This window comes from Sinocyclocheilus grahami, unplaced genomic scaffold (assembly GCF_001515645.1).
Source record: "Sinocyclocheilus grahami isolate Dianchi unplaced genomic scaffold, SAMN03320097.WGS_v1.1 scaffold67.1, whole genome shotgun sequence".
Taxonomy (NCBI): domain Eukaryota; kingdom Metazoa; phylum Chordata; class Actinopteri; order Cypriniformes; family Cyprinidae; genus Sinocyclocheilus; species Sinocyclocheilus grahami.
Window position 1 is genome coordinate 1,726,086 of NW_015505246.1, and position 27,136 is coordinate 1,753,221.

Here is a 27,136-nt window from a genome sequence, read left to right on the forward strand (position 1 = left end):
CTCACAATTTGTACAGTGTCCCAACTTTTTTGGAATTGGGTTTGTACTTTCGAAACCCACTGCAGATTGAGTAATTTAATTGCTTAGTTATCACATATGTTTATACATTTATATAATTTATTATACAATTAACGTATTTAATAATTACATTGTTTAGCTTGCCCAAACAATGGTTTGGTGTTTCTGTATGTTAACCTACCTTTTTAATAATATTAAAATATGGCACATTTATATCGCAGTGATTTTTCATAAGGGGCAATTGATATTAAATACATATAAACTGTGCTCATATTTTGGTAGCTAGTCGAGGTTGGTGTATTCCCCCCCCCCCCCCCCCCCCCCCCCCCCCCCCCCCCCCCGCCCTTTGAGCCCCCTCCCGGGTTGGGTGTTTCCCCCCCCCCGCCCCGCCCCGCCCCGCCCCGCCCTTCAGGCTATATGAGTGACTTCCTAACTATCCAATCACAATCCTCTTATGAGCAACTCCCACTAGCCATTCCTGGCACAGGAGGCGGGACTTACGGCATTACCGCTGAGAAAAAAGATTCCACCCTCTAAACTTTACTGCTGTAATCTAACAGTATTCATCGAGGCAGGCGCCTCAGTTCGCCGAGCTCCGCGTCTCTCACTCCGCTGAGGCCATGAAGAGAAGGCTTCAGAAAAAATACATCATCTTAATTCTAGGATACTCCGTGGCGCTGCTTTTAATTCCCTACGTACTAGATTACCGGAGCAAATCGTCCCACGTTAAAGCTGGATATCAGCAACAAAAGTGTCCCGATCTGAAGAGCACCATCGCCCTGTGGAGTAGCACCAGGACGGGCAACTCAACGGAGGTGGAGGACTACGGCAACAGGAGTCAGTCCAGAACGCACATATACCTCCACGCAACCTGGAGGACAGGCTCTTCTTTTCTAGGGGAATTATTTAATCAGCATCCTGATGTGTTTTATTTATACGAGCCCATGTGGAATATGTGGCAGGCGCTTTATCCCGGAGATGCGAGCAGTTTACAAGGAGCAGTGAGAGACATGATGAACTCTCTGTTTAGATGCGACTTCTCAGTGTTAAAACTCTACGCAGGCTCGTCCAACGTAACCACCTCTTTTATTTTCGGCTGGAAAACGAACAAGGTCATTTGCTCCGAGCCTCTCTGCAAAGCGTATAAAAAGCACGAAATTGGTTTAGTTCAAGGAGACGTGTGTAGCAAATGCCACCCCAGAGATCTCAAAGAGCTGGAGAAAGAGTGCAAAAAGTACCCTGTGATGGTCATCAAAGACGTGCGGGTTTTAGATTTGGCGGTTCTGGTCCCCCTCATGCGAGACCCCGCCATCAACCTCCAGATAGTCCAGTTGTTTCGCGACCCCCGGGCCGTGCATAATTCTCGGCTGAAGTCTAAACTGGCTCTGGTGAAGGAGAGCATACAGGTGCTGAGGAGCAAGAAGCAGAGCGACAAATACAAGCGCCTTCTGGTGCCTAGCAACAGGGTCCATCGGGCAGAGAACTACGTCTCGAGCGCGATGGAGTTAATATGCGATAACTGGCTCAACGACATGTTGCTCGTTACGAACGCTCCGCCGTGGGTGAAGCGAAACTACATGCAGCTGAAATACGAAGACCTGGTCCTCAGACCCGTGGGCGAGCTCCAGAGGCTCTATCGGTTCTCCAACCTCACCCTCTCTCCGACCATGGAGAAGTTTGTGGTGAACATGACCCACGGACAGGGCTATTCCTCGGATAAACCTTTCCTCATATCCTCCAGAGATGCCAAAGAGGCCATTTACGCCTGGAGGGAAAGGCTGAACGTGGAGCAGGTGAACCAGGTTGAAGCCTACTGCAGCGAGGTCATGAGACAGCTGGGTTATCAGAAGAGGAACAAGGACAAGACCTAAAACCACCAAAACATGGGTTTATGGTATGTGTAAGTGTCTTAATGTCAACAAAAGGATAAAAAATGCGACTTGGTGTCAACTATGGTCCCAGAACTTAGTGAGATGACAACGTAATTGGGCACCGTGATGACCAAGTATATCACACTTTACATTAGTGTTCATTTTGCAATATTATTGCAGATTTACAGAGTGATGGATAGTTAACTTCACCCAAAAATTGAAATTCTGTCATCATTTACTCACTCTCATGTTGTTCCAAATGTGGAAGCCATTGACTTTCATAGTATTTTCCCCCCAATACAGTGGAAGTCAATGGTTGCTGTCAACTTTTTGGTTATCAACATTCTTCAAAATATCTTCTTTTGTGTTCAACAGATGAAAGAAACTCATACAGGTTTGGAACAACGTGAGGTTGACTAAATGACAGTATTTACATTTTTGGGTGAACTATCCCTTTAACGCCAACAGAAAAGTTCTATGGTTTTTGGCAAAGAAGCCATTGCAAAACACATAGTATAGTATAGCAACAACTAGTATAGTCAAACGTTTGGGGTCAGTAAGTTTATTATTATTAATTACGTTTATTCAGCAAGGACAAATTCAATTGATCAAAGTTACAGTATAGACATTTATATTGTTAAAGTATTTCTACTCATGCTTATTTGCTATTATAATGCTATTTTTTTACTTTTTTATTCATCAAAGAATCTATCACACTTGCTACAAAAGTATTACCCAGCACAGCCGTTTTCATCATTGATAATAATAATAATAATAAATGTGTCATGAGCACCAAATCAGAATGATTTCTGAAGGATCATGTGACACTGAAGACTGGATTAATGCCTATTCCTGTTGTCACATAGAAAATGCTTTTAAATTGTGATAATACTTAACAATATACTGGTTTAACTGTATTTTTGATCAAATAAATGTAGCTTCGATGAGCATAAGAGACTTCTTTAGAAAAAAAAATCTAATTGCCACCCCCAAACTTTTGAACTGTATTATGGCACTGCCACTGTACAGTTTTATAAGGTAACTGAATTTGTACCAGTATATGCATCACAGCATTCTTTGAAAGCCATATAAATACCATGGTATATATTAAAGTACCATACTATTACATCTGAGGAAATACAGTTACAAAAGTACAGAATTAATACGTGTTATTGTTTTGTAAAGCTGATTTTAAATCTAAAAGAAAAGTACTATGGATTATATATACTCTATAGTATACTATACTTTTAGGGGAAGTGCCCTTCATTTATTGTAATTAATGATATTTACATGTAATATGTGTAACAGGGTCACTGTCTTCTACTACTCTTTATCAGGTCAAACAGATGCGTGCAAAATGCAAAACGGCATCCATGATAAAATGGGGCATGTTTTCTGCTGCTTTAGATTAGCGCTGAGTTTAAATTTATTAGATGGGTGAGTTTTACATTCAGCTAGCACGACTACACATTAATGCTTCCACCGTTAGATGAGAAGAGTGCGAGTCCGAAATTGATTATGCAACACTGCAACTAGTGTAGTTGTAAAGATGTACATTGATTTTATCGGCAGTGTGCTGTTATGCAGCAGCTCTATGTGAATGCCATGCACATACACTGAGTGACTGACAGCTTTATAACAAAGGTTGAAAGTGTCAGTTCTGATCTGTATCATGATACATACAATCTGTCTTCAGAGAACCAAGTTTGATTTTATAATCTTCAGCGACCTCGTGAGAAAAGAAAACGTGATGTTTTATAAAGTTATCAGTTAGATTCTCGTTTAGCTAAAATGTGTCAACATCGATTCACAAATGCGAAATTGTATCTTTTTTTTGGGAACACTTTACAAGGTTCAATTTAGGTCATGCGTTATATATCATAAACAACAGGTTTTAACTAGATTAATGATCATTTATAAATATACCATCATTTAGTGTTAATTAATGTTTGTATTTGTAGAAATGTTAACCAAGATAAATGCTGTAAATATAGTGTTTGTTGTTATATTAGCTACTTTTAAGAACTGATGTCAACATACAAGACGTTAGATTACAGTGTACCATTTCAGTCAGTGATTGTAAAAACACTGTCGAGGGCAGAATCAGTGCACTATACTCAGCATTTAATGATCATGAGCATTAAAAAGAGACAATAGGAGAGTCAAGTTTAGCCGGGGTCATTGATCCAGTCTGAAACCAATAGTACAAGGTGCCAGTGAAGTCATAGGGTTAATACTGTCCTCTTGAACTCAGGGAAGTGGAAGCTATATGGTGGCGCCATTTTGTCATTTCCAAACAGACCTGGGTCAGCAAAATGACCAGTTTTACTTTTACTGTAGCCGATATAATGGTTAAAAGTGCTGTAAGTCAAATCAGCACAACATATCATAAATATCCTCTCAGCACTGTGACCTGTGAAAATATCCGACTGCGGTATGTGTCAAATCAATTAGCCATCATGCTCGAGTCTGATTTCATGGCGAGGCTTGTATAACAGAGCGATGGATCATGATACGGGCTTCTTTGTTATCGCTATCAGCGTCATGTGATGAGGGGGACTGGTGTGACCTAACAGACCGACCACACGTGGTTGGAACAGGCTTAAATAGGGACTGCTTTGTTTTGGTTAGTCCCTGGAGGGACCAGTGCTCCCTGAGCTGAGTGAGCTCTAAGTGTCCCTCAGTACCAGATGAGACAACCTCCAAGACCTAGCACTCATCACAACCTTGTTTTCAAATATGTCTTGAATAACATATTTTTGAAAAGTTTTGATTGCTTGGGCGTCACAACAACAAAAAACTAGTAATTAATTAATGATCTAATATTTAATTATATAAATGTCAGATTGTTTAATAATATTTGGACTTTTATTGTTATTATTGGTGTAATAATGTAACAAATGTTTTAATAATAATGATCTTAATAAAAATAAACTAAAACTAATAATATATTAATATCCTATTATTAGATCTAAATCATTTAGATTTATTTACACATATTATAACTTGTATAATGTGTGTTGGGAGGGTTAATAAGAACACAAACGCCTTTTAATGTATTAATTTATAATCCAACATAATTTTATTAAATGTAGTAATTATTGTAATACATTTACATACAAAACTATCAAAAATGACTTGTGATCTGTTTTGGGGGGTAAAATAAACAACATTAGTATATTGATGATATAATTAATCTAATGTAGGATTAAGTATAAATATCAGATTAATTACATAATAATATTTTAACATTATTACCATCATTATTGTATTAATGTAATAATGTAATTAAAATATACTACTACTAATAATAACGCATTGTCTTTTACAGGGATAATAAAAAATACCAAAAGAAACAAAAAAAAGATTATAATCTAATATTAGATTATTATATTTAAATACATTTATAATAATTTAAATACTAGTAAATAATATAATATAGCTATTCATATCATACTAATAACTATTAAAGTAATTTTAGTTTTTAGTATGAGTAGGCCTATAGGAACACCGCCACGCCGAATATCTGTGACAAATACTACCGATGCAGAAATGACACACTGTACTTTTATGACTAAACTTTGTTGACATTCTATACAAAATCATTGTTTTCAGTAAACATCCCAATATCTCCTGTCCTTATCAATAACAAAGTTATGTTTCCCTCTTCGCTGTAGAAACCTGATGTGCTGGAGGAACAGGAGGACAGAGGGGGAACAGCCTGATATGAAGCTACGACACACCGATGGAGCTGAGGAGCAACACCCCGAGATCTCCCTCACAGTGCCGTCACGGGGCGCAGAGTAGACGACAGAAGAGAGACACTCACAAACCCATCGACCTCAACTGATACTGACAAGACTCCTGTAAGAAAAAGACTAACAATAACAAGAGGGGAAACACGTTCAGCACGGCTTGTGTCCTGACAGCCAGATTTCATCCGCAATAATCCCTGCCCAATCCCCAGCAGCCCATAATCAGACACACAAGACCAAGTCTTTACGTGCACTCGTGCTATTACACATGCACCAGGCCCGCAGACAGACAGACATCCCACTGAGTGTTCAGTTCGCTGGGAGGATTTCATAATGAAAACATTCCTAGGCATTCCTGTATTCATCATCAATGTATGAAAAGAGCATTATGCATCAAGGATACTCCAGTTTCTGTGGTACTGCCCAAAAAAACATGAATGAAGAACTTATCTGTGAAGCACAAAGAGCAATTCAGCGAACTGAAGATCTAGAGAAATTTAAGGGTGGAGAAAGAATTTTCCCCCAAAGGAAATTCTGATTTCTCTCCCCTAAGTCTCAGCACTCCCACTGGTGTGAGATTTCCCAGTTCCCCCCGGACATCACCAGTTTGTTCTTTTCGTACGAAGTCTGCACTGGGGTGTTAAGACTGTGCAGAATGTTGTGTTAATTTGTGTATGAACAGGATAGGATTGCAATTTGAATAGTTAAATAGGCAAAATGTCTCATCTAAAACTAAAACACACAATCATTCTTTGAGGATACAGGTGTTTTTGAGCTTTTTCTGCTCAACAACATTGACACTTTTATCATTTTGTTAACGTCATTTTGTCATTTTAAACACCATTCACTCTTAAGTTACATGAACCATCAGAATACATGAACAAATCCGTTATTTATAAATAAAATGTGTACATACTTTTTTGATGTAAACACTAGTTTTCTTGTTTTATTATTCTTCTTATTTAATGACATAAATAAACCAAATACCGTACTTAGGTATTGCTACTGCAGCTCACTTTGATACATTGGCTATTTTTTACAAACATACAGTTGATAAACTACAATCCATACCACAGTTTTTTCGCATTATTTAACAGGCTGAGTGCATCTTAATAGAGATTCAAATGGGAAAACGGAGCGTTTTGGCGTTTCATACATCACAGACAAAAAAATGGCAGCTTGATTATGGATTTTTGTTGTTTGTTTATATACTGACACGCAGAACAGCAAGTAAAAGATGAATGCTGATACAAATCCACCATAGTATGGTCAGAAAGAAAAAAAAGCTATCAGGTTGAAAGAGTCATTCAGAAGAGGAGTGACTTCTTAGCCGGATTACATGCGAAATCTTGCTACAGCCGGTTTAAGGTTCTGCGCCTCAAATGGCGATTGCCACGAAGCCCGTGAGGCTCATTTGCTAGCTGAAACGCCACATAAATAGTGCAAATCTCCTTGATTCACATTTATGTTCTTATCAGATGTTGAACTATATTCCGTAGAAGTGACAACTCAAGCAAACTAGACAGGCGCAAGTGCAGACCATTGTAAAAGTTACTGAATGGAAAGAGTGCAAAGTTAGTTTATTGTGTCGAGTATAAATCGGAATGAATGATGACTTAGTTATTAACTAAACTCTTGGACTTTAGACTTGCATTCATTAACATTATTCTTTTCTAGACACGGAGGATGGAAGGAATGCACATTGGCGGTTACTGGCACGAGGCCACCTGTTTACTGTATGAACAGATAAAGAGCCAGGTCAACATCATGCCGAACACTCCAGATTCCTGATATAGGAATCGCAGACTGCTATATAGCAGCAACTCATACATATGGAAAGATCCACCTTCAAGAACATTCTAATGTGAGGAGGCGCAAAAGGAATGTTTGATGCAGATATAAAGACTCCTTGATAATTACATCGTTCTGCATCACAAATTCTGGCTGAGAGTGTGCAAGTGGTTAATATGCTAATATAAAAGCAAAACATGCAAGGACTGCAGCTAATGTGCATGGCTCATGCACTCTTGTTGCATCCAGCTGTCCCACTGCTGTGCAGGTCAACATTCATATTTACAACGACAGGCTTGTCAACTTGGCATTCGTACAACCAAGATATTGCAGGAAGTGTAAACGCCAACTCGCTAGAGTATTACAAGGTTCCCGTATGCAGTCATGAGATGAGCGTGCACTTGTGTCAATGTTGCCATTGTGTTTGTGAGCTTTCACGAACACCACTGCCATGGAATATTTACAAACCGCACGCTTATTTGCCTGATGGGAAAGACGAGCATTTAAATGCAAATGATTACCATAATAATGGCTGTTCATGCAAAGAAAAACTGGCTCAGTCATATTTGTCAATCATATTTCTAGCTTGTAGCAGCATTTCTAACAGAAAACTAAAAATGACTAAGCTAAAATGTTAATATGCTGCGGGCTGTGTGTGTGAGAGATTGTATGAATGTGAATGTTAAGGGCAGCAGAGATCGTTCGGCATCAATCCCTCATCATAAATGACAGCAATAAGGACAATCAGTGTTTTTCTTCTACAAATCACATTTTCAGGGGCAGACACAGAATCGGAGTCTGCCACAGCATCAACTGTCGCCTCCGTTTCTCTGAGAACAAACCCTCCTGATCTCCCTTGAGTGTTCAGACCCCCTGCATGAGATCTTTGGAGGGGTCGTGGGTGGTCCGATGGATCAATGTACAAGGAAAGTGGAGGTATGGAGCACAGGGAGGCGTGGTTTAAGGTTTGGGAGGCGGTGTCAAGCATGGTCCTCCATGGGGAAAACGAGACGTGTGCCACGGCTCAAGAGCTCATGTTCACGCGTGTCCAGTTCTCGCTCTAGAGCGTCTTCTGACGTGCTGTCGCTGCGTTTGCCATTCACACCCCAGCTGCCGCCCGATCCTTCGGGGCCGGAGGAGGACGAGGCCCCGTTGGCTGTGATGGCTGTGTCGCCATAGGTCAGCGCCAGGTCTCCTTCGTTCAGGATGAGGTCTGAGTCATTGTCTCGCAGCGGCTCGTGGTTCTGCGGAGCACAGTGACAAGTCGGACATGAAGAGAGGAGGACGGGATGCTTCAACACACACACACACACATACACACACACACACTGTTCAAGCTCAGCACAAAGGTTCATGAGGGACACTGTGGAGTCACAAGAAGACAGGATAAAGAGAGAAATACACTTAAATGTCCTTGTGCAAAGGAAAAAAATCAACACTTTCCTGTGTGTAATGCAGCCTTCAAGTGCCAATGGGAATATTGTAATTACAAGTTATGTGTACATGAATGACCAACAAATTCATATTTAGAAATGGAAACACAATATTCACAATGGTATTTAAATAGTAAAATTGTGATATTAGAAGGGTCGTGTAGATGGTAGCAAATACTTTTGTCAAGTTATGTCTTGAGATTTAGAAATAAAGGGGGAAAAAATGCTTGAATTGTAAAAAAATAAATAAAAATTAATTCATTAAAAAAAACAATAAAATAATAACTAAAAGACCTTGAGATTTTAAAAAACCATGAGGAGAAAAAAGGGGAAAGAGTCTTGAAATTTAAAAATTAAAACTTGATTTTAAAAAAGATTTTCTTGAGATTTAAAAAAGATTTTGTCGTAACCACGATAAAAGCGGGTTGGGTTATAATGTTAAATTGTTGAAAAATAATGCACACCCTTTACATTTTGGCTATATTACAACATCATTAATAATTACTATCATATACAACAGAGCTTATAAACACGTGATGTAAAGTAAGATAATGACTCGCATGTCGGGTTTGCTTTATGAAAATTATTTTTTTATAAGAGATCGTCATGCATAAATTATATCGGTTTTGTAAAAGTGACAGACATTTATTACTGCTTTCTGCACAGAAAAAAAAGACCATTTGCTGTAGATCATCTTTTTGTATTTTTGTTAGTTTTTTAGACTACCTTGTTTCCTATCTTGAACGCGAGTTATCACAATAATAAGCAACACAAATGTAGGAGCTTCCCAGGTGGACTTGAAGGCAGCATAAGCTATGACTGAAACAGCAAATTCACACAACTCTGTTTATATGATGCATATGTAACAAACATTCTGCAATAAAGCATCTCCCACAGTTTAAAGACTTGCCATTCACAGATCACTGGGTTTAGTGATACTACACAAAATCACTGCTGGGTGCTATTGAAAAGGGTTTTCACTCAAGCACAATTACACCAGAGGATTACACTGTGTGCCAACAGATCAAACAAACTAAACTCTGTTACGCAACAGTTAGCTTCACATATAGCTGCTGCTAAATCCTTTGAGAAGGATCTAAATAATGCCTGTTCCATGTTAATGGTTTGAGATGGTGTGATTTAGTTTGTGAAGATCACGTTTAAGCTCTCAAAGGCTCTAGGCTCTAGACCTGCACTCCTTCCTTCTTATTCAGTTCATTCATATTCAGTTCATCATTATATATATACTGTATATGTAAACAAAAACTTTTATTTTAGATGCGATTCATTGTTTGACAGCACTAATATATATATATATTTTTTATTGATTGATTTTTTTGCATAATGACCATTAAACTGGATAATTAAATCCCAGGCAACATTTTCCTGGTATCTTTCTTCATACATGCTTTCAACTCAAGTCAATATTTCTTGCCTTTTTTGTTTATTTGCCAAGCAGCGGTGTAATAAGAGGAATATTGTAGCGTTATAGCAGTCATTATAGCAAAATGATCTCTTTTACTGTTTTGCAAGAACCCACAGCTAACAGCATACATATTACAGGGTTTTTGCAGGTTTTATGAAGGTAAATTTAAGACCAAGTACAGAGAATTTAAGAAATAAATTGTGACCCTGGACCACAAAACCAGTCATAATGGTCAATTTTTTTCAATCTTAATAATATTATATGAATAAATAAGCTTTCCAATGATGTATGGGTTGTTAGGATAGGACAATATATGGCCGAGATAAAACTATTTGAAAATCTGGAATCTGAGGGTGCAAAAAATCTAAATATTGAGAAAATCACCTTTAAAGTTGTACAAATGAAGTTCTTAGCAATGCATATTACTAATCAAAAATTAAGTTTTGATATATTTACAGTAGTAAATTTACAAAATATCTTCATGGAAAATGATCTTTACTTAATATACTAATGATTTTTAGCATAAAAGAAAAATCTATAATTTTGACCCATGTATTTTTGGCTATTGCTACAAATATACCCCAGCGACTTAAGACTGGTTTTGTGGTCCAGAGTCACAACTGAATACAACACAAAACATTAATATAGGTTAATGTTTTATTAATATAGTATATTAATATGGTTAATAATGTCTTGTATTAGCAACACTTCAAAGTTCAAATATACAACTTTAATTAAAAAAACTACTTTAATTTCTTACTACTTTAATTCTGATCACACTGCAAAAAAGTTTTTAACCAGTATACAGTATTGTTTTTGAGTTCAAATGTCTAAAGATTCTTAAATCAACATACATTTATTTGTTTTATTAGAAATTGATCAAAATGAAGTAAGTTTGATTAAACAAGAACAAACAAGAACTTAATTCAAAGAGGAAAATCATTTAATTTTGTTCAATTCCTCAACAAAAAAAACATCTTTAATTTGCATCTGTAAATGTATCTTGATTTAAGGACATTTAGATATTTATATTGGAACATTTAATACTTGACTTTACGAATTTAAAACTTTTAAGGCCTTAATTTTTGGAAGAGCAAATTAAGACTTAAGAACCCTACACTAGTATGGACAGTTATTTTGTCACTGAAAATGGTTCCATAAGAAGCCAAATCAAAACAGTAAATATCACTCTTGGAAACCATTCTTGCCTAACCAAAATACAGGAACGGAAGTACAGTAAGTGTTGCGTATTTTGCGTCAGTGTCTGGCAAACAGTACATTATCCCATACTTAACCTCCATAAATGAACCATTACCAGAGAACTATTGTGGCTAAGTGCTCTTGAAAATAAAGTAATATAGGAACAAGTTCAACACAAAAGACCTTTAAAGAAAGAGGAAACTGCAAGAATCAAAAAGCCTGTTATTCACATTTGAAACCATACAAAACGGATTTAACCAGACGAACTAAATAACAGCCAAAGAAAAACTGGCAGCAAAATTAAACAACAAATTAGGAATATGTTAAGACAATAAATCAACAAATTTTTTTTTTTTTCAGATTTAACGAGCAAGTGACTAATAAATCTGATGGAGGAAGTAAAAATGGAAATGAAATCTAGACGTAGACTGTGGAACAGCGAGGGAGAGCTGGGCTAAAATAAAAAGATGAGTAGCAAAACAAAACAAAAAAAATGCAATTCAAAGAAAAAAGAGACAGTGAACTTAGACACATATGGCAGGTATTAGGAGGACCTAGAGAGCACAATCAAGAAAGGAATAGAAATATATACAGACAGACAAACTTGGGTATTTAGATGAAATGACCCAGTTTAAAAGAATGTATGTAACAAACATCATGACTCGTGTTCTGAGGTAAGAACTATTTTCATTATAGGTCATAGGCGGTGGGAAGTGAGGGCGCTGAGGGTGCTGCAGCACTCCCTGTTTTTTTCTGTGGGCAACTGTTTAACTGTTGGGAATTGAAAAAAAAAAATCGGAGTGTCTATTTACACCAAGTGCAAATAGCCCGCCTTGTTGGCAGAGGCTATTTACACTAACTCCACCCACCAACGTGTGATTGGGCTAGTCATCATTACAAAAGACAATAATAATCAAAGTCAATAATCGTCAGATTCAGTGGCGTAGATGGTAAAGCGTGTGTCATACTTCTTTTGACGCGATTGACCCGGGTTCGAATCTGCCTTTTGGCTAACTTTTTTTCTCCCTTTTCAAATTTCAAATCACATCAGAAAAGCATTTCTTTTTAATAAACATGAAGGAAATAATAAAAAAGTTGAAAAAAAAAAAAGTATCGGGTAGGGATAGGTGTAGGAAAGGCTTTTGTCCCAATAAGGTGGCATCCATTTAATAATTTGAATTCAAATTCAAATTTACACTCAATAAGTTATTATTGCACACTGTTTTAATGTATTACAATGCTGAGGTGCAGATAATTGACACTATTTGCAATAAGTAATTAGCAGAATATCCTGCTATTTTAACTATCTATAGCTATTTTCACGTAGTGTAAATAACATCTATCGCTAAGAAAATATGCTATTTTCACTTAGTGTAAATAGCCTCTATCGCACCTCCCTCCCCACGCGCGTACAGCACCCCCAACCTAAAAAATCTTCCCGTGCCCCTGTTATAGGTCTACAAAAACTCTCTGCTGGTATTCACATCATACCATTCTCTGCAGCTACGAGGGGCATAATTGTGTTACGTGGGAGAGAGGTGGGATGTCAAGCAGTTCTGCAGGACATTTAGCTCATTGTGACCCAAAAGCACAATGTAAGACTGTAAGATGTTTGTGAGCACAGCCAAGCAGGCTGAGCTACAGTACTAACGTTGTGATGAATAGGGGAATTTGCAGGAGTGAATGGGCCTGTGACCGTTGTGAATAACGGTGTTCTCCATGCTTGAGATCCTGGAACGCCTCTCGGGCTCACCATCATCAGAGTGGCATCATGAAAGGCTCTTTTGTGACCGGGCGCAAACTGAATGCGTCTTCCTTCGGGTCTGTGTCCAGTCTAAAAACCCCAGTGCTTTTGTGTGTCTGTCTTTCTTTCTCTCTTTTCTTTTCAAACAGGGCTTCACAGAGCAGCAGCAACATTAGAAAGCAAGCTATGGAAACCAAAGTGTGCTGTTGAGGAACTCTGAACAAGCTACTTCCTTAGAAACATAGCAAAGTGCAGTGTGAAGTAATGACCAATCTACTAATAGCAAATAAGGGGCCATTTTGATAATATAGGCATTGGGTTGATTCTTAAATGTATCAGTTTGGATCTACCTTGTTAGTGGATACCTTGAATTAATAGAGTAAATTAAGTTTTATATTTTTATATTTAATTGATTTTCATTTTTATTATATTTATATATACTGTATATAAAATAAAAATCTATTAAAATTTGAAAGATAAATAGATATAAATCTATTTCATAAATAAATTATTGTTCATATTTAATTGATTTTATATAGAAAATATATAAAAAAATCAATTAAATAAAAAGAAAATAAAAATCGATTCGATTTGAAAACGTAAACAGATATATTTTTTTACATATATCATTACATATATTTATTATTTATTACATTTATTTATAAAATAATGCAAATCTATTAAAATTTGAAAAGATAATGAATTAACGGATACAAATCCATTTCATAAATAAATAATTGTTCAAATATAATTGATTTTATATAGAAAACATTCAAAATAAATTAAATAAAAATAAAAAGTTAGATTTGAAAAGTAAAATTTTTTTTTTTCATTTTTATATTTACCTGATTTAAATTTTTATTATATTTATATAGAAAATAATACAAATATATTACAATTTGAAAAAGATGAATAAACATACATATCTATTTCATAAATAAATAAATAATTGTTCAAAAATAATTGATTTTATATTAAAAAATCTAATAAAAATAGATTTCATTGATTCCTTTTTTTATATTTGATTATCATTATATATATATATATATATATATATATACACATACACACACACTATTCGGCCAATCACAACGCACTGGATAGCTGGCCAATCACAACACACCTCGCTTTTTCAAACCGATGAGCTTTGTAAAGATCGATGCGTTTCAAAAAGGCGGGGCATAGAGGAAAAACAATAATGTACAGTATGTGGAAAATAATGTGTTTTTTTTACTTTAAACCGCATAAACACATTTCATTACACCAAATACACAAAATAATGTTCTTTTTAGCAGCATCATATGACCCCTTTAACTTTAACTGTATGCACGCAAAAGAGCAGCTTGGACCGTCTCAAAGCTCTCTGGTAAAGTAAATTATGAAATCTTTTCTGGCTAAACTAGTTCATTCATAACAGCCACAAATCAACACTGACTGCAAGACTTCCGACATTCATCCAAGTCAAACATTTCAAAACAGCCAATCAATTCAAACCATTCAAAATAGCATTGCTTATAATGGAAGCTCCAAAAATTCAGCATGGCAGCAGCAAGCGCTCATCTCGGAACCAATATGTGACCCTGGACACTGGTCTTAAGTCGCTGGGGTATATTTGTAGCAATAGCCAAAAATACATTGTATGGGTCAAAATTATAGATTCTTCTTTTATGCCAAAAATCATTAGGATATTAAGTAAAGATCATGTTCCATGAAGATATTTAGTAAATTTCCTACCGTAAATATATGAAAACTTAATTTTTGATTAATAATATGCATTGCTAAGAACTTAATTTGGACAACTTTAAAGGCCATTTTTTCAATATTTGGATTTTTTTTGCACCCTCAGATTCCAGATTTTTAAATAATTGTATCTCGGCCAAATATTGTACTATCCTAACAAACCATACATCAATGGAAAGCTTATTTATTCAGCTTTCAGATGATGTATAAATCTCAATTTAGAAAAATTGACCTTTATGACTGGTTTTGTGGTCCAGGGTTACATATGATTGAGTCTCAGCCTCATAATCATGGAGTAAACAGATCATTATCCCCTTAAATAGTTCACTCAGAGTCCAGCACACAGATCTAAACAGGACTGCTAGTACGCATTTGGCAGCAATACTGAGGTATTTTATTTTTGACAGACGGGGATAAAAATAGAGAAGGCGGCAGTAAAATGCAGATGGCTTGAAACCAAGAACACCCAGTGATGGATTTGAAAACATATAATATCTATGAGGGGGACCTAAACTGGATGTCCCCTACAGAGTTAGAGAGAGGTATAGCCTGCAAAATATCTCTGTAGGATGTCCAATAGCATGGTCTGGCACCCAAAGAGAAAAAAAAACAGGCAGCTGGCCTTTTGGAAAGCACACAAGCACACTTTAATTCACTCCCGAGGGCCTGTGCAAAAGGAACCGAATGTTGTTGGGTAGGTTGTTGTGACAATAAGGCAGCACACTTGTAAGCTGACAAGCACGGCTGTGGGCGCAGAGAAAATCGCAAGCTAAGATTCCTAATAAACATCTGACATAAGCTCTGAGGACCTGTGAGTCACCACATGTGGAGCTGGCTAGACACAGCTGTGCAGGAAGTGGATTGAGAAGTGTGTGAGAAAATGTGTGTGCGCCACTTTCACCTTTAAGCATTATTTCTAGCATCCGTGAGCTAAATAAAACCCCTTTCTTTGCTATTCTGTTCCTCTCACCACCCATGACCGTCTCACTGAAAAGGTACGGCTACAGTAAACCTTTCAGCACAAAATAATTGCAGTGGACGAACCCTGCTGAGAGCTCAAGAATCATTGATTGCTTCATTCAGGACTCTTTGTGAAAATGGACTGCAGCCATTTCATTTGACTTTCCGTGCAAAGAACGTCAGTAATGACATTTCCAGCAGCTCGTATTGAGATGCGGAGCTCAGACTGGAGCTTTTTTTGGAGTGGGATTTGCGTCAGGAGGGTGAGGCTTGTCAGTTCGGGGGTTTAGAGGCTCAGTTAAGGCCTCAGAGGAACTCCAGCACTGATCAAAACCAGCTATCCTATGAAATCTCGGAATTATTCATCCTTTCCTCACTCTGCATTTATATTCATCTAGATCCGCTTTAACGGGTTTCATCAATATGTGTCTCTCTTTTGTCATTGTCTGTGGTGTGGGAGCAGATGTTTTTTCCTAGTCATTTGCATGGAGCCAAAGTAATCTCAGTTGGCTAGGCTCACGGAAGAGCAACTGTGAAAGAGAGGTAATGCTCAACCGTGCTTGAGTTCCTAATGACAAGACCACAAAAGTGTGCAAGTGTGTGTTGTTGTGAACGGCATGCTGAAAAGGATACTTGTGGTCAAAAGTATACCAAAGTCTAAAAAGCCAGGCGCTCTCTTGCTTGGTCTTGCTCTGTCCTTCTGACTCCGTTCCATCCTGAGGAGAGAAAAAGGACGTAAGTGTGATTTATTTAATCTACAGCAGGGTTATGCAAACTTTTTCACACACACACACACATACACATATAATATACTAAACCTTTAGCAAATATTTAATAATTAAGATAATACAAAGCACAATTCATTATTGTGGCAGACAAGTAAATAATTGAGCAGATGTTTAAAAAAAATGACTCAATATAGAAGTCAATATATTGTTTTATGTTCATGACTGAACATCACTCCATCAGTAGTGATTACAGTATTATCTTGTAGTATATTATATTACATTACATTACAAAATGTGTACTTTTTGCACCTTTAGTGTCATCAAACATTAATCCACTACTGGCAACATAAATACCAGGCCATATGGAGAAATGGTCTGCAAACTTTTGAATGGGTGGAACGGAACCTGATATTAATGGTTTATCATAAATAACAGTACACACATTCAATATTCATCCATATTTATCCACTGACTTTATACATGTCGTAAAACCTCTTGCCAGTACGTGTATCCCAGTTCATCTGATCTCACGAGTTCAGCTTAAACATCAGCTTCATTGCATTTAAAGAGATTACAGATTAACGCCATCACAAACAAGCTCACAGTAACACTATACTGCAACCTACCCTAAGCTTGCTATACTCTTTTGGCGTTAATAATATAGTGCGGACCACTGTTTATAAGATAAGATGTGTGACAAGGACAAAAAGTGTACTTTAACCAAAGTAAAACTGTACACATGTGATATAGGGTTGTCATTATACCAAAATATTCAGTACATTTTCACAATTTTGATATGAAGGCAATAAGTAATATGCTAGTGAATACACTACTTGATAAAAAAATGTATACAATATTAACATAAATATTAACTAACTAAATTAAAACAATGGAATGTAATAGTAAAGCTTTAAATCTACTTTCATAAAATTTATTCAACATTGTTGTTTGATTAATATTATCTATTTTTATTAACAGATTTTGACATTTTTAACAATTAAGTGTCTGGATTTGAAACATTCTTAAGAATTCCTACAAATAAAATTCTTCTAAATTATTTACTCCTAGTTTTCTAACTTAGAAAAGATATATATATATATATATATATATATATATTGCATAGTGTGCATATATGCAGTACTGTAGTCCTCTTAGGTTAATGTATTTTAAACTCATGAATTCTTTTTTTTAAATCATTGTAAATAACCTCTGAAAGTTAGTGTTTTACTTTCCAAAGGGCACTATGTTTAATTTACTGGGTTGTTTCAACCATTAAGCATTACAAGTTACATAGACTATATATTGCTTGTACCAAGCTTTACTTTTTTAATCTAGTACACTTGTAACCAGGGCTTGACATTAACACCCGTCAAATGTGACCCTGGACCACAAAACCAGTCTTAAAGGGGTCATATGATGCAATTTCAAGTTTTCCTTTCTCTTTGGAGTGTTACAAGCTGATTGTGCATAAATAAGATCCCTGAAGTTGCAAAGACTAAAGTCTCAAAACCAAAGAGATATTCTTTATCAAAGTTAAGACTCTGCCACGCCCCCCTAAAACGGCTCGTTCTAACACGCCCCCACATATACCTCACTATGTGGAAATATTAGCATAATGCCGCCCAAATGTGCACGCAAAGAAAGAAGGCGTGGTTTCAGTAACCGCAGTTAGTGTTGAAGCAGCTAGGGCTGTTTATCACCAGCAAAGTCACGATATGATACGTATCACGATACATGACTGCGACACTTAGCAGATATTTCCGTATTGCGCAAGCGTAAAGCTCTGTTTCGGGGATTACGTCTCTTTATATCAGGCAACCCAGTTGTGTTCCTCTGCGGCCAGATTAAACCTTGTTGTAGCGCTCGACATTAATGCATGTCTGGGACAAGTGGATTTTTTTGAAGGGGCAAGTGAAAGAAGACATTTTTACTTGCCCGACCGGACAACTAATCTGATTAAAACATCTAATTAGGGAAGCACCACAATTTCAGCGAGAATGATTGTGATTTTATTACATTCAGTGTCAACGGCAATTGATAATGGATAATTAACAGTAACAACAAGATCACGCCAGTTGAGGCTCACACAACCTGTCTGTGAGAGAATCTCATGGAGAAATTAAAACGAACAACTGCACACAGAAGAAACATACAATTTATAACATACAGAATGTTAATTGTTAAGCAACATGACCAAGAGAGTGACGTTTTCCCTGAAAACCACAACTGCAAATTTGACATTTTATACAAGAGTTAAAACGAGTAGTTAACATACATTTTAGTACATTTTAGTATTTTAGTGAATTTATTGAAAGGATATATTGTCAGCGTTGACTGTTTTTGCTCAATTTGGTTAAAGAAGATAGTTCCAAACAAAGATCACAGCAGAACAGTCGCACATCTCTGAGCAACACACAGCGGTGTTATTTCGCGTTTTTGAATTTTGAGTCAATGATTCAGTGGTCCATTCATAAAGACAGGCACTTGCTTCATTCTTGAATGTATCAGCCATCTGAACGAATCGCTTGAATGAATGCATAAATGACTCACTCATTAAGACTCATTCATATTTAAAAGTTGCTTATCTTTGCATTTTTTCCAACATTTCATATTTGTATATTTAAACCAAAAAAAACTATTTTAAAACACCAAGCTCACAACATTATTTATGCTGTTATAATTTTGCAGTCTAACTATATTTCAGCTACATTGAACGGTCTGTGTAAATGCATCTAAATGCCACTCTTATTCTGCAGTGGAAAGATCGGTTTTGTTGATACTGATTTAATTTGACTGGTAACAGCCCTATATTGTCTAATTATATTAATTGAAATTATTAATAAAATGTAAGAATTTGATATGAAAGATGATGCATGTATTTAACACGGTTAGGGGAAAATGCCCTTTAAATAGGCCTGGAAATCAATTTAAATACATTTTTGTATGCAGTATTAAGTCAAATAAAACGTAATTTCCCAACAACAAAATTGTGGCCAGTGAAAATGCTGAGTGGCTAGTAAATTTGGAAAACCACTAGCCACAGTGGCTGGTGAGCAAAAACGTTAATGTCAAACCCTGCTTGTAACCCTATCAGATGTTTGTGTTCCAGATGGAAACACTAAGGGTTATCAAAAGGGAGAGAGAGAGACAGAAAGGCCTTTAAGAGACCAGGCGGATCCCCTCTAAGCATGTTCTCTTCAGGTAATAACGACTTCCCAGAAGCACACTAATGGCTATTCAACAATTTACTATCTGACAGTAATGTTGAGTAATAATTTACAGTGGAAGACGAAAAGGTCCTCTCTCCTGAGTTTATTGTATTCTTAAAGGGGTAGTTCACCCAAAAATGAACATTTTGTCATTGTTTACTCACCCTTATGTTGTTCTGAACCTTTATGAATTTCTTTCTTCTGTTGAGCACAAAAGAAGATATTTTGAAGAATGTTGGTAACCAAACAGTTGCTGGCAGCCATTGACTTCCATAGTATGGGGGGAAAAAATCCTATGAAAGTCAATGGCTACCTATTTGGAAAGAAACTCGTACAGGTTTGGAACAACTTAGTGGGGAGTAAATGATGACAGATTTCTCAATTTTGGGTGAGCTATCCCTTTAGGAAGACTTTTGTGAATCTGGTCCAGATTGTTTATGTCCTAAATCTATAAACCAACTGTGTTTACCAAGAAATGCGTTTGACCACTTATGGTCAGTCGTTAGCACAAGCACTCGTTAACATCTTTATTATTTCAGCATCAACTTTATACCAAAGTACCAGTACTTTGAGATCACCAGTGCATAAAGTCTGCATTATCTTGTATCTCTGTATTGGTGCATGTATTCGTACTTCTTCAAAAACACACCCACAGGTTTCAAACAACATGCCAACAGCTAAGGTGTCAGGGTTGTTTTTATGGCCGTTTTTGAAGGGGTCGAATTTATCTTATGAAGGATCGCTCCACAAATGACACTTAGGCGAGCGTGCACCTTTTTTTTAGAGGCCAAAAACAGGAAGAATGAATTTGTGTGTAGTTTTTGGGTAGCTGCATGAGGTCTTAAAGGGTTAGTTCACCTAAAAATGAAAATTGACTTGTGTTTTACTCACCCTCGAAACATCCTAGGTGTATATGACTTTCTTCTGTCAGACAAATCCAGTTGGAGTTATATTAAAAATTGTCCTGGCTATTCCAAGCTCTATCATTGAACAGTTCACAAGTCGTCAAATAAAGCGCACGCATTCATAATAAAACGTGCTTCACACGGGGGTGAATAAATGTCTTCTGTAGTGAATCCATGCGTTTTTGTAAGAAAAATATCCATATTTCAAACGTAATAAACCCTTTTCTCTCACTTCCGTTTTCTGTCATACAGGGAAGGCGTTCTGGCGGAAGGCGTATGACGTATGCGCAGCGTGCGCACCTCTTGAGGTATGCTAGTCTCACGAGTTTGTTTATAGGAGCAAAGGAAGTAAAGTTTCCTTACTTTAGCAAAGGAAAGCCAGTCTCCTCTTGGTTTATATTGAAATTCTCCGACATATTTCTTTGCAAATCTTCGGTTTGTTCTTCTAACTCGTGACTGGCATTCGTCACTAATCCAAAATGCATGGATTCACTACAGAAGGCCTTTATTCACCCCCCGGAGCCGTGTGAAGCACGTTTTATTATGAATAAATATATTTGCGCTATATTTGATGACTTGTGGACTGTTCAACTGCAACACCCACTGACTGCAATGATAGAGGTTGGAATAGCCAGGACAATTTTTTATATAACTCCGACTGGATTCGTCTGAAAGAAGAAAGTCATATACACCTAGGATGCTCCGAGGGTGAGTAAAACATTTTCATTTTTGGGTGAACTAACCCTTTAAGTGCGAAAGGGACAGGATGATGTGGCAGCAATTCAGAACAAGAGCTTCACATTTTCCAAAAGAAATGTTACTGATAATTGGCAGCGCAAATCCACGTTACTTGGGTGTTCCTGGGTGGTTTCTAAGGCATTGCAAAATTCTTCCTTTAACGTCTAGAGAACATTATAAGACTGATGGCTTAAAAAGTACTAGCACACGTTTCCTTTGTTGTACAGTTTGAAGCATCACTCATTTCTATAGCAAAAATAAAATACTTGGTAAAAGCTTCATTGGCAGGAGGACAGAAACATATTGAGACTTACTCCCTGAAGGACCTGGAAGCTGTCCCCACATGGCTGAAGATCCTGATCAGTGTCCACTCCAACTCTGAAAGAGAGAGAAACTGCACATCAGTCTGCCTGTGTGCATCTGTGACATGAGCTTTCCCCACAGTGCATATGCAGCCAAATATGTACCACAACCTTTTAGCAAAGCCCACAAACGGCAGCACGAAGAAAAGATAAGCAGGCGAAATGGACTCAAGCAGAGCTATATTGATCATGTTACAATCTCATTTCACAAAACATACCTATTGCAGCAAGGCAAGGTTTCCACTGAGAAGAAGTTACACAAATAAATCATAAGGTCTACAGGCAATTCCACTCATTTGTCTTCTACAGCTGGTCACAGGCTTAAACTTCTAGTTTTTGACATCATCTAATTTAAATAAAACGACCACAAAGGAGCATGTAAAAACAAAATGAACAAAAAATATCGAAAATATATTAGATTTATTAAATACATGGCAGGAATGTACATAATACAGAATACACAACAAGTTTAAATAGACTTCATGACTGATGTTACTTTTACTTACACTTTTAAGTCGAATGTAGTATAAAGAATTACCATTTTGGTTATAGTGTTATTTTGATAACACTATAGCTCAAATAAAATATCAATATTAGACGAAAAAAACATTTCTAAATGTTGTTTAAGCGCAAGTATTAAAATTACTAAAACTGAAATAAACTAAATTGAAGCGGAAATATATTTTTAAAAATAACAAAAACACAAAATTACTAAAACTAAATAAAAATTGAAAACATGAAAATAAAACCTGGTTAAAACATTTTTTAGAAATCCATGCAATGTAATACTCTCATGAACGTGTGGCGAAGACTGACACGGAAGAGAAGAAATTGTTGAATTAAGTCATTGTTTTTGTTTTCTTTACACACAAAAAGCATTCTCGTAGCTTCATAACATTACAGTTGAACCACTGATGTCACGTGGATTATTTTAATGATGTCCTAACTACCTTTCTGGGCCTTGAACGTGTCAATTGCGTTGCTGTCAATGTCGGGTTAGAAAGCTCTCGGATTTCATCAAAAATATCTTAATTTTTGTTCCGAAGATGAACAAAGGTCTTACAGGTTTGGAAGGACATGAGGGCGAGTAATTAACGACAGAATTTTCATTTTTGGGTCAACTATCCCTTTAATATCAGTTCATCCCTGTTTGCTTTATGTCAAAACTGTATTTTCCTGTGTAAGTGAACAGTTCTTGGCCAGAATAAACAAATGCAAAGTGGACCAGACTTCCGTCTGGATCAGAGACCAAACTTGTGTGGAGAGCCAGACATGTTCTCCCATTCGCTTGACTGGCTGAAATACGAGGAGAACCCAGCAGACCTTTAGAGCTCAGAGGGTGAGGCTTTGCTGAGATAAGTGATACACTAGGTGAACTTTCAATCTGGCCTTTAAGTACATTTACTGATCTTTGATCCTATGGCTCGTCTTTCATTCTCCCTCTCAATTAAAACAGTGGATATGACGCGGCCGCTGGCTTTTGAACCCCAAGGATCAACAGAGACTTCATTGTGAAGTCAGACACAGCTTGAGGGTTAGCAGAAGCTCAGGCGTTCTGAGCCTCTAGTGCCGCCTATGTGGACAAGTGCCAATTAAAACAGAAAGAGCTGACTTATTATCTGTTTTTGCAATGACAAGCAGCTAAAACTTTACTGAACATCTTATCTTTTTATAGTCAGCAAGGAATATTTGTCTCCCAAAACGTGGGGGAAAAAACAGTTAACATACTTCTGCCAATACCAGTGTTTCATTTCTGGTTGACAGACCGGGTGTCTTTACAAGCTGCTGTTGTTTCTATCACATCTAGAGGAGAACTGTCGGTAAAACAAAAAAGCGTTTTCGCCCCAGTGGTTTATAGAAAGGGTGCCTAAGTTGTCCAAACAGGACTTACAGCTCTGGGTTACAGATCAGGGGAAGATTTGCTTACACACAAGTTACACTGGGAAATGGAAAACAGTGGGGAAGGACGGAGCTTGAACTTTGCTGAAGGAATGTTTGAAGCTAAAGATCTGTATTTATTTATTTGTGCTAAAGACTTGCAAGTTGAAAAGGAATAAAATGGAGGGGCTCGGAGGAAGAACGGCAAGAGATAAAACAAAACAGAAAAATGAAATACAAGGAAATCAAATAGTTAAATAATACAAACATCAGGCTACTGCAGCTGGAGGGTGGGCTACAATAAAGGGTCACATGGAGGTCAGAGGAGCCAGTTATGACAAAAAAAAAAAAACAAGGCAAAAATTGAGGAAGAGTACTACACAGTATGCACACACGTGTGCAGAAAGCATACAAGCGTGGTGGATACCGAACATTTCCTTCCTGCAAGACGGACAGAGCAGCTCTCACTGTCAGCCTGTGTGTGTGGTTGCTAATATACTGAAACCAAGCAAGCCAAGGGCAGCAGATTGTTTTGAATGCAGGTATAAGAGGAAGCTTATTCATTTCGTAAGACTAATCTTTCTTTTGATGCCTTGGTATTACTCATCTGCAGGCTTAAGCCAGGAGGATGTCGAGTCTTTGCCAGTGAGCTTTGTGTACAGATTTCCTTTAGCACCCCAACGTGAAAACAGGAGCGACAGCGCACACACATTCTTTCAAAGCGACTCCCACCAGTTTTAAATACAGCCCTGGAAGAAATGGACTGGCACATCATGGAGACTAACCACTGAGAACAAACATTTGAGTGTGCAAAGGAAGTTAACTGCTTATAAAGGGGTGCAGTAATGATTTATACTGCGTAGAAGAAGATTTTTGCAGGAGTACAATAGATAGCAGCAGTGAAGGATTAGAAATGAAAATAATAAAGTAGAAAATATATTAGATTAGATTAGAATGTTTGCATTGAAATTCCAGCCACCATTTTTGTTTAAAAAAAAAGAAAAAAGAAATACTGTATAAGCCCTTTGTCTTTGGAGAAACTATTGTGAAGAAAAACAAACAAAAGCTACAAATAGAAAATATACATTTGTACCATCTGTAACCAAAAAAAAAATTATAATAAAAATTATTTCTTTTGCATATATATTTTCAGCACAGTGTGTCCAAAATTGTTGATTTCAGACAGGAATTTTCATTTCTGTACATTACTAAAATAAAACAGGATAGGAACAGGAGCAGAAAAGATTTTGCAGGAATACTGTAGAGTAATATGTGTACAATAGAGTCTTAAGCAATCAAGAGATATGTGCTTGATTAAAGCAGAAGCCCAGACATTACAGTGTCAAACACCAACGCAAACGACTGCTTCTAATGTGCATTTTACCAGGTGAAGTCAAAAGGTCACCACCACCTGTACAAGAGTTCAAAGTCCATCATCACCTGACGTAATTCCACAGTCTACGCAGCCTCTCCTTCTCTGCAGCAGACGTCTCTCCAACCCTGAGCACAACACAGAACTCTTGAGACCAGCCCTGAAAACATCAAACATCCTAACAGCTTCTACTGAGAAAAGACTTCAAACTCTGAGGTTTCTCTGACTGCAAAGATTGGTCTTTGTGTCTATGTATTGGTATTTGTGTTTCTTGGTACACACACAACAAAAAAAAAATAAAAAATTTAATGAGGGAATTAATTTACAAAAGAGTGATGTAATGGTTAAATGCTCCTCCTATAACTACATATGAAAACACACACAACAACAACAACAACAAAAAATTAAATGAGGGAATTAATTTACAAAAGAGTGATGTAATGGTTAAATGCTCCTCCTAGGCATTTGCCGAACAGAGACCGAAGTCAAATTATGTTGGTCAAACGGCATTTAAACTCTTTCTGCAAAACAGACATTTCCTTTCTGATACATAAAGTATGTTTGCGGCTTCACATTCCTGCTCTGAATTGGCTCTCTGTGCGCAGAGCTCAATGTTTATAGAGTAAGTGGAACCTCCTGGGACTGTTCTAGAAAAGGCAGAACTGGCCAGCACAGAGGAAGAAAGTCTAAACCAATGCCGAAGAGAATTGTCTGAGCAACAGACAGCCTTCAACCACTGTCAGACCATTTCAAAACTGTATATAAGCTTTTCTAAGTTTTCATACAGCAGTTTGTTAAAATAAGAATAACATTAAACATTAAATAAAAAAATTATATAAAAAACTAAAATTAAAATGACCATTAAAAATGAAATACTAAAAATAAATTAAAATGAACATTAATTAAAAATAAGTTAATTGTAGTAATAAATAATTTAAATAAATCAATAGTAAAGTAATACAACGGTCACATGAATACCTTCATGAAAAACATCATTAAATGTGGATGTGAAAGTAGCCATGCTTTGCATTCTGATGTGTTTTTTTCCCCCAGCACTCAGACACTACATTGACAAATGCCTAAAGTACACCATCGATTCCAGTTTCAAAAGGGAGCTATGCAAAAGCCTCTCTTCAATCTCAGGTGACCTGGTCAGCTTGAATAAAAGCAGTGGCACCCCGTCTGTTTCTTTGAGCTGAACGTGAGCCTATTCTTTCATCCACACTTAAGTACAGTAGCTTTGCACATTTTGTTTTCAACGAGTTATCTGATTGCTTATTTTAATTGCACATTGATTAGTCTGCAGTTGCCCAAAGCAGGAGACGACCACAGTCGAGTTAAGAATAGTGTGTACATGTGAGTATTGGAGAGCAGCCCTCACTCAACACGGAAAAATGTAGAGTGAGTCAGTCTAGGGGTCAACTGTAGTGCATTTATGGAAATGGAAACCCTTTGGAGAATGAGAGAGAATAACCTCCATCAAATTTAGTTGAAAAGTAGATCAACAAAAGGCCAGCGGTGGAATCCCTAAATGCTCAGGAAACACAGCTGGCAGAAAAATCACTACTGTTAATACACTAATGCACCATGTGACCAAAGGATTGTTACTCTTGCTGTGCAGAATTTAAAATGTCTCTTTAATCCGCCTGTTTAATTGTCTTATTATTGTCCTACATGCAAAATTCATGAAACTAAAGTTGCTATGCTCTTTCACTAAGTGAAGATGATTTGATCCTTTGTACTGTCGCTTTGTAAAAATGTTCAGTTGTGTTGTATTGTCAATTAACATGAAGCAACAACATACATTTGCTACTCAACCTGTGCTAATTAATAATTAATTAAACTATACTGCTGTAGAGCAACCGCCCACACTATGCATACAGAGGGAAATTAAAGGCCCTTCAGAAAGAAACAGGAAAGGATCAATATCAGCATCCATATATTGCATGTGCACTTGCATGCTATGGTATATATATATATATATATATATATATATATATATATAT

At 36.9% G+C, this 27,136-nt stretch overlaps 2 protein-coding genes across 4 annotated transcripts in view; one reads left to right on the top strand and one right to left on the bottom strand.

Moving 5' to 3' along the window:
- Positions 1 to 527: 527 nt before the first annotated feature.
- On the top strand, positions 528 to 5,765 carry chst7 (carbohydrate (N-acetylglucosamine 6-O) sulfotransferase 7). 2 transcript variants are annotated; one of them, XM_016272052.1, is made up of 2 exons: positions 528 to 1,918; positions 5,567 to 5,765. In XM_016272052.1, the coding sequence occupies exon 1, from the start codon at positions 639 to 641 to the stop codon at positions 1,887 to 1,889; it is 1,251 nt and encodes a 416-aa protein (XP_016127538.1). In that variant the 5' UTR covers positions 528 to 638; the 3' UTR covers positions 1,890 to 1,918; positions 5,567 to 5,765. The 2 variants fall into 2 exon arrangements, with proteins under 2 accessions (XP_016127538.1, XP_016127537.1); XM_016272051.1 differs by having other exon boundaries at positions 528 to 1,912.
- An 820-nt stretch (positions 5,766 to 6,585) lies between these two features.
- Positions 6,586 to 27,136, bottom strand: part of slc9a7 (solute carrier family 9 member 7) — a 44,948-nt gene continuing 24,397 nt past the window's right edge. Inside the window, exons 13-18 of one of the 2 annotated variants that reach the window (XM_016272050.1) lie at positions 25,199 to 25,258; positions 21,833 to 21,896; positions 16,572 to 16,654; positions 14,825 to 14,839; positions 13,297 to 13,309; positions 6,586 to 8,727 (exon numbers count right to left, since the gene is read on the bottom strand). In XM_016272050.1, coding sequence (XP_016127536.1) covers positions 8,416 to 8,727; positions 13,297 to 13,309; positions 14,825 to 14,839; positions 16,572 to 16,654; positions 21,833 to 21,896; positions 25,199 to 25,258 — 547 coding nt within the window. In that variant the 3' untranslated portion in view covers positions 6,586 to 8,415. Of the gene's footprint in view, positions 8,728 to 13,296; positions 13,310 to 14,824; positions 14,840 to 16,341; positions 16,655 to 21,832; positions 21,897 to 25,198; positions 25,259 to 27,136 lie in introns of those variants that run through there. The other variant, XM_016272049.1, reaches the window with a different exon arrangement.

Coding starts and splice junctions, on each gene's coding strand:
- chst7 (XM_016272052.1), top strand. CDS start 639: ATGAAGAGAAGGCTTCAGAAAAAATACATCATCTTAATTCTAGGATAC.